General features: G+C 39.8%; 1 protein-coding gene across 3 annotated transcripts in view; it reads right to left on the reverse strand.

Annotated features, from left to right (window-relative positions):
• MXI1 (MAX interactor 1, dimerization protein) overlaps nt 1-14,877 on the reverse strand; it is a 102,653-nt gene that overhangs the window by 64,462 nt on the left and 23,314 nt on the right. For 2 of the 3 annotated variants that reach the window (XM_020987995.2, XM_020987994.2), the window contains exon 2: nt 11,911-12,043. In XM_020987995.2, coding sequence (XP_020843654.1) covers nt 11,911-12,043 — 133 coding nt within the window. Of the gene's footprint in view, nt 1-11,910; nt 12,044-13,408; nt 13,663-14,877 lie in introns of those variants that run through there. The other variant, XM_020987996.2, reaches the window with a different exon arrangement.

Here is a 14,877-nt window from a genome sequence, read left to right on the forward strand (position 1 = left end):
AGCCACAGAGGGTAGATGAAATATAGGACAATAATGGGGACAGAAGAATCACGCGAGGGGTTTTTGAGAATGAGGGAGATATGGGCATGTTTGTAGGCTGTAGGGAGCCAGCAAGACATTGAGAGATTGAAGATAAGTAATAGGGTGGGAATGACAGAGGGGGTAGTGTATTAGAAGAGACAGGATAGAATAGGATTGCTTATTCAGGTAGAAGGGTTAGCCTTGGTAAGGAGTAAGGGTACCTCATTGTGTGAGATGGGAATGAAGGAGGAGATAGTGGCATAAGGCACGAGTGATATAAAATAAGGAAGTGGAAAGAAGAGGGAGCTCAATTTTCTCAGCTGAGAGGATGGGAAGAGGTGAAGCCTTGGAAGATTTGAAAAGGGATGAAAAGGTTTGGAAGAGCTATTGTGGAGAGTGGAACAGTGAATTGATAAGAGAGGTGTAGAAGGATTACCTGACCTAGCAGCAGTGAAGACCCAGGTAAGGCCATGTAACATACATTTATAGAGGACCTAGTCAGAATGGTTTTTGTGATTTTTGCCACCTTTGTTCAACAGCGCATGGGTAGGAACAAGGATGGTGGGAGTGATCAAAGGCTGGGCTTGGCAAGGCACAATCAGCAATATGATAAGGGGGCTAAGGGGCTAGAGATTCAAAAGAAAAGTAGAGTGTAGAACTGAACTGATTGATCAAGGGGTCAATACGGAAAAAGAGGAGACAGTGGCTAGTGCAGGAGAGATGAACTGGGAGGAAATTGAGAGGTTGAGGGATTAGTGTTCATGATGTGGACAGAGTATGGTTTGGTAAAGGAAGACAGAAAGAGAGGTAGAAAACCAGTAAATTAGAGTCAGATAAGAGGATTTTGAAATTCTTGGGCACGGGGTTGTTGTATTTGTGGGTACTGGTAAGATCAAGAGTATGACCATCTTCGTGTTTGACTAAGACAGAGTAGAGAAATAGGTCACAGGAAGCGAGCAGGCTGAGGAACCAAGTAGTTAGGATGTTTGAAAGAGAGTAAACATCTATCTTGAAGTCCCCAGTTATGATGGCAGGAGCTGAAGAGAAGAGAAAAACAGTGAGTCAGGCACTAAACTCACTGAGAAAAGAAATAGAGTGACCAGGAGGTCTACAGACAACAGCTACTAAGATTTTGATTGGGCAGTAGAGAAGAATTTCATGAACCTCAAAGGAGGAGAGGTAGATACAAAACATACACAAAATAATACAAGGTAAATTTTGGGGAAAGGTACCAGCAAAGGCCTCATATACTTGTGCTGAGCTTTAGTACTTTTCTACATCATCTGCCCGAATACCACAAAACTCAATGCCCCTTGAAAAGTACGTTACACACATACAGGAGCTCAAAAAATATTTACTAAATGAATGATCAGTGCTAGAATTAATGGTAGTATGTATAAAACTATATAATCAAATATTATAGAGTCAATTATATTCTTGCTCTGTTCATCTACTCAGTTTTTTTCTCCTTAGTGCTGGGAACAGTTCTTAAAGTGAAGTTTATTTCACAGATCTCAAATGCCAAGGGGGAAAACATCAGTAAGTAGGAGGAAATATATCCCACAGAGTTACACCATAAGTTAATATTTATATCAGCCAGAATACAAATAGATAACAGATTTCAACTCTGAACACAGCAGAAAGACCAAAATCTTGATCTCTAATTCCTGAACTTGATACTGAGAAACTCAAAATGAAAAAAAAGTGTCCAAGAAAACAAACACCCAATAAGTAGCCCTAAGTTTCCCTCAAGATGCCTATGAAAAGTCATCCTAAAGAATTTCTCCATTTTCTGAATTTTTATAGAAGGCAAGAATTATTCATCATCATTAATAATTCACTTTTATATAGCACTTTAACATTTACAAAGCGCTTTCCTCACAATAGCCCTTTGAAGTAGTTAGTGAAAGTATCATTCCCATTTTACAGATGAAAAAATGTCTGAAAGGTTGTGACTTGCCCAAAGCTATAAAATGGCAGAACAAAGACTTGAACGCATGCCTCAGGATCATTCTGCCTAATATCCCATTAGGATCATGGGATAGCTTCTGTTTCTACCTTCCCTTCTCCTATTACGACCATTATTGTTGTCACGAGCCCCTTAGGCAGTCTGGTGAAGCCCATGGACCACTTCTCAGAATAATGCTTTCAAATGCATAAAATAAAATGCACAGAATTACAAAGGAAATTAATTCTACTGAAATGCAATTATCAAATTAAAATACAAACATTCAGGGACCCCAGATTAAGAACCCCTGGACTACACTAAGCTGAGGTAAGAACTAATTGCATGATACTGTATCCTATCAAGCAAAAATTTATACAATTGATTACTACCTTGCCCTGCTTAAATGATATTTTTTATCTATTAAAATTGTCTAGTCATTCCACAGTAATGAAACAATTGAGATTCAGCATTATCCACACATTTTATTTCACATCTTTCACCTTTTGTTCTCTTAAGTATATATTTTACATGTTCTGACTTGATCCTGTTGTTACTAAACTCCCTAACTGCACACCATGAAGAAGCACTGTTTTTGAACAACAACAACAACAACAACAACAACAACTCCTCTTCACCCACACATTCCTTTCAATACTAAGTAACAGTTACTATAACTTTATCGTATACTCTTTAAGGTTTCTTCTAATTAAAAATGAATGCTGAAGTAACCTTGTTTTGTTAATTGAAACAGGAAATGAAAGAAAAAACCCAACTCTTTCATTAAAAAAAATGCTATTGGGAGTATTTACAGATTTTAGTTTCCAACAACAAGAGAGTACTCATTTAAACATTTTCAAAGTTTCGGCCATGCTGCTATCTACCTTTCAGAATAATGAACTATTTTTGGCATGTTTTTTTTCAACACACACACACACACACACACACACACACACACACACACACACACACACCCATTCAATCATTTTTCATGATTGCTTTTCCTGACCTGTGACTTCATTCCTGTAGGAGACTCCAGGTGAAGAAACACCTTCTATCAGGGCAGAGTAACAAATGCTCTGCAAATTACTGTCTTCCACAGTTGGATGGGGCCCTGAGAAGACAGGTGATCTGTCCAGAGTCAAATAGCAGAGGTAGAATCTGAACCCAGGTTTTCCTGAATCCCATGATGAAAGATATAATAAGAAAATATTTTTCTCTTTTACAAAATCTTTAAGGAAAAGAAAGAAAAGAAAAACCCAAGATAATTTTTTTTGGAGTAGCTTATTTAATAATATCCATTAGGTAAGTTATCCCCACATACTTCTCATGACCATGTTCCACTGCTTTGCCTTCATGTTTACATATGTTTTCTGCAGACAATACTTCTACTGGGGAAACTTCTCATTAAATACAGTGCTGCTGAACTTTTAGTTGCAATTTGAAACACTTGATACAAAGTCAAGCTATGCTTACTGTAAAGAATCCATATAATTCTGAAGGGATTGTCACTTGGATCAAGTTTCATTGTATATGTGCCTCACTCCTTTGTGCTTTAATATTTTGAAGTCTCCAGATAAATGTATTCCACCAAAATGTAAGAAATTCTAATAGAAAGCAATGCTGATACCATTAAGGGCTTAACTGTTACTAATTTTTAATATTTTCTAAGAAACTACAGAATTTCCTACTGAACTGACGTAGACTATGACAACATATATTTCTTCAACAAAGAAATAAGGTTTCAAAATGTAATTCCCCTTTGAAGTATAAAGCCATAAAAGAAGTATAAGAAAGTATAATGTGCTTTTATAAATGCATAAAGTATAAAATAAGGAAATCTATCACTTCCCATTAAGTAAAACAAAAAAGCAAACAAACTCTCCTCAGAAAGGAAAGTATCATAACCTTCACCTTTCCCCAAAATACATACAAGAGAAGATGAGGGTCTAAAACTAACAACACAGCAATTAATATAATTATTCTCCCCAAAATGAAGGACTGAAACATCTCTCAACTCAGCAACTGCAAACTCAAGAAACCTTAAATTACAGCTTTATAAGCAATGGGAAAATGTTCCAAAAGGAGGCCACAATTTTAACAGCTAGAATTGAAACAGTGCCATTGTCTTTAAGGTTCCTGGCCCCGAGAATAAACATCGGCTCCAGAGGCTATTTTGAAGGAGAAATAATGTGCTAGCTCCAATGCTGTCCCCAACCTGAAATTCACACTAAAACACTGATTCCTTTAAGGTTTTAAGGCAAACTTTCATACATTTCAGATCACTTCGTAACAACCTGACTCACTTTTACTTCTGAGTGCAAATAAACTTTTATTTCTTTGCCAAATACAAATTTGAGTATCATTTTATTCTCGTGGCAGGCTTGGCCCCAATCTTTGAAGGAATGCCTTTGTTTTAACTACCATAGCCAACCTGTCTAGGAAGCCCGAAGACATCACAGATTTAGAGCTAGAAGGGCCTTTGGAGGTTATCTAGTCTAACCCCCTCATTTTACAAATGGGGAAACCAAGGAATAGAGAGGTCAAGCGACCTGCCCAACCTTACATAGGTAGTAGGGGTCAAAACCAGGGTTTTGAATCCAGGTCCTCTAATATCCAGTCTGGCTCATTTCCATTGTACTGAACTACTGAGTGGTGCTCAACTTGTACATATTCATTCCTTTCCAAATTCCTCCCTTTGGACATTCCTTAGGAAACCAACTAGTGGAAAATGTCTTTTAGGCTAAAAGTCCTGTAATACTCCTTTAGATCTTCCCATAGTGCTTCTTTGGTGCTCAGCACACAAGAAACAGTCAATAAATGTCTGGGACAGATTACCCATGGTCTTGGGATGGGGAACATGGGATGCAACCTGGTTTGTGGCAAATAGGATTTACCAGGACCTAAGGATTTTACTAGTAAAATCAGAGAAAAAGGGTGAAGTGATGTATCACAATTAGACAAGTTTGGGGAAGGACTTTCTGCTTACCAGATGATTACTACAGCCAGATTCCCTAATAGCTGTGACATCTTAACATCTTAGCATGGAGTATTAATTTAGGGACGAATCCATATCGCATTATCCAAGATTAGCACAGCTAAGTGGAGCATATTTTAAGGAAATGACAATCTGCGTTAGGCCCTACCTCACACCTGGCTGTTAGGAAGATTCAAAATAGTTACATCATTGGTTTATAATATTCTTTTAATGTCATTTGTTTTCTCTCCTTCATACTTCTTTGAAAATTGTCCTGGAAAGAAGTTGAAAAAAACTTGACGTTATAATAGCACAGGGCAGCTAGGTGGCATAATGGCTAAAGCACCAAGTTTGGGGCCAAGAAGACCTGAGTTCAACCCTGGCCTAAGACACTTACTAGCTACGGGAACCTGGGAAAGTCACTTAACCCTGTTTGCTCAGTTTCTCATAATGAGTCAGAGGAGGAAATCACAAACCACTCCAGTGTCTTTACCAAGAAAACCCTCAGTGGGGTCATGAAGAATCAGATACAACCGAAATGACAGAGCAACAAATAATAGCACAAGTCCACTTTCAGCATAAATATGTAAGATAACACTGGTGGAAAGCAAGAAGGAGAGCCATAATCTCTTTGTTGCCCCCAAGATAAAATATAAATTCACCACCTGGCATTCAAAACCCTCTACAGTCTGGCTCCAGCCTGTCTTTCCAGGGTTCTCCAGGCAAACAGACACACTCGATGCTCCCCGAGCCTGTTCTATCTCCACACCACACCTTTGCAGAGGTTGTTCCCCAGGCCTGTCATGCATTCTTCCTTCTTCTCTACATCTCAGAATCCTGAACTTCATTCAAGGCTCAACTCATGGGCCACTTCCTACAGGAAGCCCTTCCTGAGCCTCCTAGTTGCTAGAGCTTTCCTTCCTGTCAAGTTATCTTGCACCTATACTTCTCGGTTTACGTAATGCTAGTTGGCCCAGTGGATAGAGTGCTGGACTTGAAGTTAGGAAGAACTGAGTTCAAATCCTCCCTTAGATGTAGCTGTGTGATACCAGGCTAGTCACAATCCAATGTCTGCTGAGGTCGATGTACGTATCTCTCATATGTAAAATGGGGATAATAGCAATACCTACTTCACAGGGTTGTTGTGAGGAAAAAAAGGAGAGAACATATGTAAAGTGCTTTGTGAACCTTAAAGGGCTGTATAAACACTATCAATCTTTAGGTAGCTCCCCTGTACAACCTAAGTTCCTCTTGGGCAGGAATGACTTTGTTAGTTTGTTTTGATATACCCAGTACCTAACAGAGTGCCTTGAACTTGGTGAGGGGAGAGGGGGAAGAGAATTTCTACAGTGCCCACTCTGTGGAAGGCAAGCACTTTACAAATACTATCTCTCCCCTGAGGCACCTAGCTATTTCAGAGCCTAAGTGGTAGGCACTTAAGTGCCTGTTACATTGGATTTCTTAGATGTGGACATTCCCTTCACAGCATAGATCACAACCCATTCACACCTTCTCATCCAATGTGACTCTTGTTCATGTCCTCTAATAAATTGTCTAAGGGGTTCACCCAGCTCAGTGAGGGATTTCCTTTATGCCTCTTGATATTACACATGTACCAAAACTCTATATATGTCATACAAATCTATGCAGAACACTAAAGGTTTGCTCCAGCCCTGGTTAATCAATTGAAATCTTATAACCTATAGAATATTAATGTTCATGATGAAGATTATGAAAAATAATGGCTAGAAAGAAGCAACAGAATTTGAATTAAGAATATTTGTGTATATTACTGTACTCTAGTTTATTTCTTCACTTCAAATGACTAAAAATGGAAATCCTTACAAATATTCCTTCCTTTCTTCTTTAAGTTAGCAGCACTGTGGTGTACAAGATAAAGCCTACACTTGAAGTTAGGAAGATCTAGGTTTAAGTCCTGCCTCAGTCACTTGGTAGCTGGGAGGCCCTGGACAAGTCATTCTTCACCTCTCTGAGCCTCAGCTTCCTTGTTTGCAAATTAGTGATAATAATAGCAGTGTAACTCAAAGGGTGGCTGCGATCATTAAAAGAGATGTTTTATGGAATAAAAGATTTTATTTCTATTTTCATACATAAAATATAACATAAGACTACAATAATAAGTTTTCTTTAAATTTCACTCCAAAAAACAGTCAGTGTTATTCTACTTAGTTATACTTCTATCCTGTTTCACTTTTCTGCACTAGCTTAGTTCTGTTGCAAATGAACATAACTCAGAGGCCATTAAAATAAAGCATATCTGCTACAAAAATAACAGTAAAATTGCCTTTAAGTCCAACAACTTGCTGACAACAAGGAGGATTCTTATAGTAGCCCCTAAAAGCCAACCAACATGACCTGATAAATCTTAACAAATATGGTTTTTTCCTAACAAACATTATGGGTAAGGTCTGACAAGATTACATTTACTAGAGATAATACAATATCCTTGCTTAGTTAAAAAAAAATGAACAAGTATGTGATGGGAAGGTGGAGTTTAACATCAGTTCACAGAAAAGTATTTGGGAAGTTTTTATCAAATATATACATCAACAGTGTAACCCAACTGCTAAGAAAGCTAATACAATATTACCTCATAGATATATAAATATATAACAAACATCAGAATTCCACTAAATACTTAGCTGGTCAGTCCATACCTAGAATATTGTATTAAGTTCTAGGCACTACATTTTTAAAAGGAATACTAACAAAATATAGGGTCTGTCCAGAGAAAGGCGCAATCAGGATGGTGCAGGGGTTTAAAACTGTGTCACAGGAGCAACTGCTGAATGAACCAGCAATGAAGAAAATACTAAATCAGTACATAAAAGCGGCATTCAAACCATCTGAAGAGTTAACGTGTAGAAAAAAAGACTAAACTTCCTGGAAATTAGAATTAAGTCCAACATCAGATTTTGATTCAGCGTAAGGAAAAGCTTTTAACAATTAAAGCAATCCAAAAAATGGAATGGAAATAGTGAGATCTCTATCACTGGAACAGATTTTATAGAGGGTATTTCTCTATTTGATAGTAGATTGGAGTAGGTGACCTTTGAGGTCTCTTACAGCTCTATGAGTCATCTACATATTTGAATTTGGGTTTCTCACCACTGCAATTTAACACCCAAATTTTTGTAATAGACACTCTACTTCCAAAAGCCAGGAATTTTGAAGGAATGGGTAGAGAGACCAGCTTATTTTCAGTACTTCATTTTAACCAATGTATTTTCTCAATACAACTTTCTTAACAGTTTGAGGCTACAGCCCCAAACTCATTTTACAGGACTCTTCTGGATTATGTATTGTTCAATTCAACAAGCATTTATAAAGAGCAAGGCAATATGTTAAGTGCTGGGAATACAAAGATTAAAACTGAAATCATCCTTGCCCTTAATAACCTTAATGTCAATTGGTAAGATTATGAAATCTTTCTTCATTCCTTCCTTCCTAAAAGAAAATTATTATACTTAGCCTGGGTGGTCTGGTTTGTGTAAGGGCAGCTATTCCCCTCAAGAATTAATAATCACAACAACAACAATAAAATGCTTGTGTTTTCAAACAAATTGCAAAAGGCTTGGGTCAAAACAGATAATGAAAACATTATGGGCCCATACACAAATCTACAGGTCTAGCAGCTTTGTAAATCTGAAAGTGCTGTGTAAATGTGAATCATCATTATTATTATAATTATCAGAATCCCCAGAACAGAGAAAAACTATTCAGTCAAAAATCCAGGCTAAGCAAAATGTTCAAAGTAAACAATAATGGACTTCTCAGATAAAGTCTTCCAGTATTATTAGTAAATTATAACAGCATATTTTTATTCAATCCCCCTATTATCAGGTGGAACACACCATTCAAATATTAATGGAAATGCCAAATATGAACTTACTGCTATAATTCTAGATCTCTGACATACTAACTTGTATCTTCTCAGTTGCCAGTAAGTCACAGAATCATACATTTGTAGAGCTGAAAGAGGCCCTAAAAAAGTCTGAAACCCTTATCTTACAAATTAGTAAACTGAGGCCCAGGGAGATGAAATTCTTTCACCAAGGCTATGTAATTAATGGCAATGCCGGCAGCTACTTAACAACTACACTGGACTCATGTGCCACTTCCTATAGGAATCTTTCCTTATCCTCCCTAGTTGTTAGTTCTTTCCCTTTCTTCAAATTATCTTCTATTTACTCATCTATATAAACATTGTATCCCCTTTAATAGAATGTAAGCTTTTTGAGGACAAGAACTCTGGTTCATTTGTTTTTGTATCCAGTGCCTGGCACATATAGGCACTTAATAAATATGAAATATACTAATAGAACCAATTAATGAACTAAAAAGAAGCCAAATCTTTGACTCCCAGTCCATTACTCTTTCCATTATCCAGGGGTTCTTAATGTTGTGTCAGTGAACCTGTTTTGTTGTTTTAAAATATTTTGATAACTATATTTCAGTGGAACTGATTTACCTTGTAACTATACAAGGATTTTTTTTGTGCATTTTATTTTGTGCATTTTAAAAATATGATTCTGAACAGGGAACTAAACTGATGTTGTCTGAATAAAGACTGAAGCATACTATTTTTCACTTTTTTTTAAAGTCTTCTTGCACAAATCAACTAATATGGAAATGTTTTACATGACTGCACATGTATAACCTATATCAGATTGCTTACCATTTCAGGAAGGGGGGGAGGGCACGGAAAAGAGGGATAGAATTTAGAACTCAAAACTTAAAAAAAAAATACATGTTACAAATTGTTTTTACATGTAACTGGAGGAAAATTAAAATATTATTTTTAAAGGGGGTCTACAGACTTCACCAGACTGTCACCCACAGAGTCCATAACACAAAAAGGTGAAGAACTCCTAAACTATACCATATAACACAATTTTTAAAATGCATTAAATTCTTGAAAGCAACATGAGTTCCTAAATAGTATGAGGATTTAAATATGTTGACCGGAAGAAAATAATCAAAATGATGTAGCCTCTATGATAAAAAATGGCTAGCATTTTATAGCAATTTAAGGCTTGCTAAACACTTTACAAATATTACCCAATTTGATACTTTGCAACAATTCAGGGGGCAGGTATTGTTATTATCCTTATTTTACAGATAAGGAAAATGAGACAGAGTTAAATGACTTGCCTAGATCATACAGCTAAGAAGTATCTGAGGTCACATTTGAACTCAGGTCTTCCAGACCCCAAATAAATTCTCATTTCAGCCCTTACATAATGTGATGAGCACACCTTTGTCATCGACAACTAAATATACAAAGACATCAGGTCAATTCATACCTACCCATATTTCTTTCTTACCTTGAAAGCAATTATTAGTTTTACACAACTAAAATGTGTGTATCCTCTCAGGTTATTAATGGAAGGACCTCAGTTTTCATGGAAGTACTATACAAAGGCCCTCATGTAGTTTGTGACTCCAAAGTTTCAGGCTAAAGGGAATACGAAAATTTTCAGCACCAAACGAAATTTTCCCCAATCCATATGTCCAAAAGAGAAGCAAGGTCCAGGGTCATCACCAGGGTGGTTAAACACCCTAGCTAAAACATACTGTGTTTCTCCCACCTCAAACACCTTTTCAGAGAAAAGCAAGTAAAATGAATACAGCAGCCATAAGCGGGAAAAGGAATTGCAAAAAGGCAACATGTAGCCTGAGAAGAATGTGTTGTAGGAGAGAATAGTATACATTTTGCTTTGATCATATCTATACTCTGTAGCTATAGATAGCTTAAAATCCATTCTCTTCCTTAGTAAGTCATATATACACATATGTATAAATACATACAGTCCGATTTTTTAAAGCATCAATAAGAAGGAAGCACCTCCTTTTCCCTCAAAAGCTGACTACTGTAGTCAATGACCAACCATCTGGCTTACAGTCCCTTCCAAAACATAGGGCTAAGTTGTGTGAATCTAGGGATGGTTTTGCACAGTCAAATCTGAATGCCTCACATTATTCTATAGATGATACTTTAAGAGCCAATGAGGCAATTCTACTCAGTTTTTCTCTTATCAATGGGAAAAGCAAGATGTGTGTGTGTGTGTGTGTGTGTGTGAGAGAGAGAGAGAGAGAGAGAGAGAGAGGAAAGGGAACAGAGAATCTTAGAAGGAAGCATCCAGGAAAAGAAAAAATAAAAGAAAGAGCTCCAAGGTGAATCCTTGAAAATCACTGGTTCCCAGGAACAAAACTCTGAAGAGGCAGCCAGACTCTGCCAAAAAGTTTTCAAAAATGGAAGCCAACTATGTCTGAGTACACCCAGACAGACATTTTGGAGGGATTTGTTCCGCTTGAAAGACAAGCAGCTCCTTTCAAAAGTTTTTTTTTTTGCTTTAAGGGTCTTCTGTCTTGGTTACAACACAATCCAATCTTGTTTATTATTAAATAAGAAACTATACTTCTATGATATGCTTTTCCCTCTCCCATTCCCTGTCCCTTCCCTCCCAATAAGCTCTATTTCTTGTTTTACCTAAATTTTTTCTTATTACTTGACAACAAAACATTTTCCTGTTTTCTATCTTGCTAGGGATATTTTTGGTTTTTTGGACTCTCGTCCCTGAAAACTAGAGTGAATGACAGTCAGATACAAGATTACTACTTGCAGCTATGTGCATGCATGTACACATAGGCCAATTCTCTTGGATACATTATTTTCTTAGGCCTGTGACCTCCCTTTGAATAATCCCAGCAAGAATTCCTAAGGTCACACTGTTTCTGTTACCTTGTATCCTCACCAAGCTACACTATGGGCTTTCCGTTTCTGACTGCTTTTTTTTTTGTTAGAGGACCAAACTCCCACCTCTTGCTTCCCTTGATAGGCCTCTAGGTTTGGTGTTTGAACAGAACTGAATTCAGAGGACGTGGCACTGCTGCCTCAGCTTGTCCTCTCCAGCTCCTTTGTCTGGGATTCTCAGAATGGTACCTGTTGGCAGTGCTGGTATTGCTGCTCCCACTGCTGTGCTTCTGTGCCCGGCTCAGTCTCCGTGGTGGCTTTGAGTGTTGCATTCGAGGACTTGGCACAGAAGGGAAGGCTGAGGCATAGCCATGTTCACACTCTGCACAAGACAGAAGATAGAAGGATAAAGAGGGGTGCACCTGAATCCACAGGGCCAAGAGCTCTCTTCCTGGCAATTGGCTGTTGAAACAGAAAAAGATGAAAATGACATTCCAACTCACACTACAGCAGTACATAAAATAATTACACTGTACACCCTTGTTGTATGTGGTGGATCCCCAGAACCTAGACAATGTTTAACATATATTAGGCACTTAAAACATGTCTGTTCAATTGAAAAATTTCTTTCCCTATCACAAGCACATGTTCTCCCTCTTTATCCACATACACCCACTGTACCACCCCCTTACCCCTTACCACTAAGGGTCCCTTTTCTCCCCTCATAACCTTAACTCCCCTACCTTTAACTTTCAAGTACCCAAACTCCTAGGAATTCCAATTTCTGCCTCTCCCTCACCCTCAAAAACCCCATTCCCAGATCTCCTTTTGTGCACTCCAAACATACATTCATGCACCAACAAAGATCTATTAACCACCAGTTACTATATGAAATGGATTGTATTAGGTACTAAGCAAAATAAAATGAAAACAAAAAAAACAAGAGAGGCTCTCTTTCCCCTTACTCTTTTCCTCCATTCAATGGTTCCTTCCCCTCCCCAATCTTAGGTTCCTCTCTTTTCCTTTTTTCCACTCTCCCCACAAGGCTGTCCCCTCCCTCTCCATCCTGAGGTCTTCACTTCCCCTTCTTCCACCGTCCCATCTGGAAGTCCTTGTCCCTCTCCAGCTATGGTCCCCATACGTCCATTCTTCCACCCCCCCTCCCAATCCTGTGGTCCTCTCCCTCTCTTTCCTAGTCTCCCCTCCCCTCCATTTAACCCTTCCCAACTCACGGTCTCCTTTCTTCCTATCCATTTGGTATTTAACATTCCCTTTTTTCCACAAGGCCTCCCCCATCCTGTGGTCCTCTCTTCCATTATCCTTCATCCCACAGTTCCCTCTCTCCCCATCTCTTGGTCCTCTGTTCCATTTCTTCCACTATTCCCCATCCCATGGTTCCCTGGCCCCCTCAACCCCCTCTTCCCATACCATGATCCCCTTTCCACATTCTTCCACCATCCGTCAGCCTATGGTCCTCCACCTCCCCAGCCTGTGGTCCCCTCTCTCCCCATCCCGTGGTTCCATATCCCCATTCTTCCACTCTCCCTCAGCCCATGGTCCTCTCCCTCCCCATCTGGTATCCTATATCCGCCTTTTTCCACTATCCCTCATCTCATGGTCCCCTTTCCCTTTCCATACACTTCTCCCCATCTCGCGGTCTCCCCCCTTCCCACTCTCCCTCCCCGTGACCCCCGGCCCCTCCCCCACTCCTCGTGCCCTCCCCTCCCCACTGCCCCGTGACTGTTACCTCTCTCCCTGCGCTCGAGGAACTCGGCGGCCTCCAGCAAGCGCTGCACGTTGATCATCCGCACCCGCTCCATGAGCTTGGCCGGGGGGACCCAGAGCCGGAGGCGACCTCTCTCCTCGCCCCCGTCCCTTCCCGGAGCAGCGGCGGCGCCCACGGCTGGCTACTCACCGCCTCGGGGCATGCGAGGGGCGGCGGGGAAGCCCGAGCACCCCCGGCCCCAGCACAGCCCCCCCGCTCCGGCCGAGGCTGCCTCCCCGCCCGGCTTCCCCCCCCCCCCCCAGCCCCGCTCCGCGCCGACCCCGGTGGCTGTCAGGTCGGCTGCACAGTTTGTTTACCTCCCGGGCAAGAGCACGGGCGGAGGAGGGAGGGAGTATCGGGCCCTGGGCCCGCCCCCTCCCCGCCTCTTCCACTGCCCCCTGGGTAATGTAGTTTCCCCTCGGCCCATGCCCAAAGTGTACGCCGGGCAACGTAGTGCCCACTCTGTCTTGGTGCGCTTGTGTCTGAAAAGGTTTCTCCGGCGGCCCCTTGGAAATGTAGTTCTGCCTGGGAGTCCAACCTGACACTTGGATCCGCGACTTCATTCGTGTTGTGCAAACCACTCATTCTTTCAGGTATTCCATCTTGACGCAATTCTTAGCCATTCTTTTCCATGAATCCTCCACAGAGTATCTACCCAAAATGCTATCAGCTTTCTTCTGGTTACTTTTACATTTTACCCATGTTTGGGAAAGGCTTGTAATAATAGTGTTTGTTTGTTGTTTAAATAATGCATATTTTCTCCCACAAAGTCCTACTCTTTGTCACATCCTGTAGTGGCGATGATTCTGGGTTTTCAAAGATTATGCTAACAGAGAGCAAACCCTGGCTGACTACCATCCTGGAAAGGCTTCCAGTATGGGATACAGCATCAAACTATGTCTACTTTAGCTTAGGGAAGTGAGGAGAAACTTTTTACCAGTAGGCTGTCCATTAAGTCATGTGAAAAAAAAATGACTCAGATCTATCCAGATCCCCTTCTTATTTTAGAGTGATGGTGGCAGAGGCAGAAAGGGGAGCTGAGGGTGCTAAGAATCATGCCGTTTTTTAGATCACATCCATAAAAATTAACTTAGTTGCTGGTAACCTAAACATAAAATCCTTCTCTAGTGACCAACAAGCTGATGTACTACCTTAGCAACTGAGTCTTGGCAATGCTGACAATCTTGCTATAAATAAAACCAGAAGACAAAAAGAAGGTACATTTAAATAGAAGGAAAGCACTGAGGTTTTGAAGAGGTGATTAAAGAAGGCAGTAGATTTGGGTTTTATTGTGCATTACAGGGTAACAAGAAATATCATTTAATTGTTTCATACTGTAATGCTCACGATAAGCATTTTCAAGAAGACAGCCCTGAAGATAATTGAAGTTTATGTACCAACATCAATTATAGAAGATGAGGTTATATAAAAATTGATAAAATGCTTAAAAT

The sequence above is a fragment of the Phascolarctos cinereus genome, unplaced genomic scaffold (genome assembly GCF_003287225.1).
Source record: "Phascolarctos cinereus isolate Bilbo 61053 unplaced genomic scaffold, phaCin_HiC Scaffold_3;HRSCAF=262, whole genome shotgun sequence".
Classification (NCBI taxonomy): Eukaryota; Metazoa; Chordata; class Mammalia; order Diprotodontia; family Phascolarctidae; genus Phascolarctos; species Phascolarctos cinereus.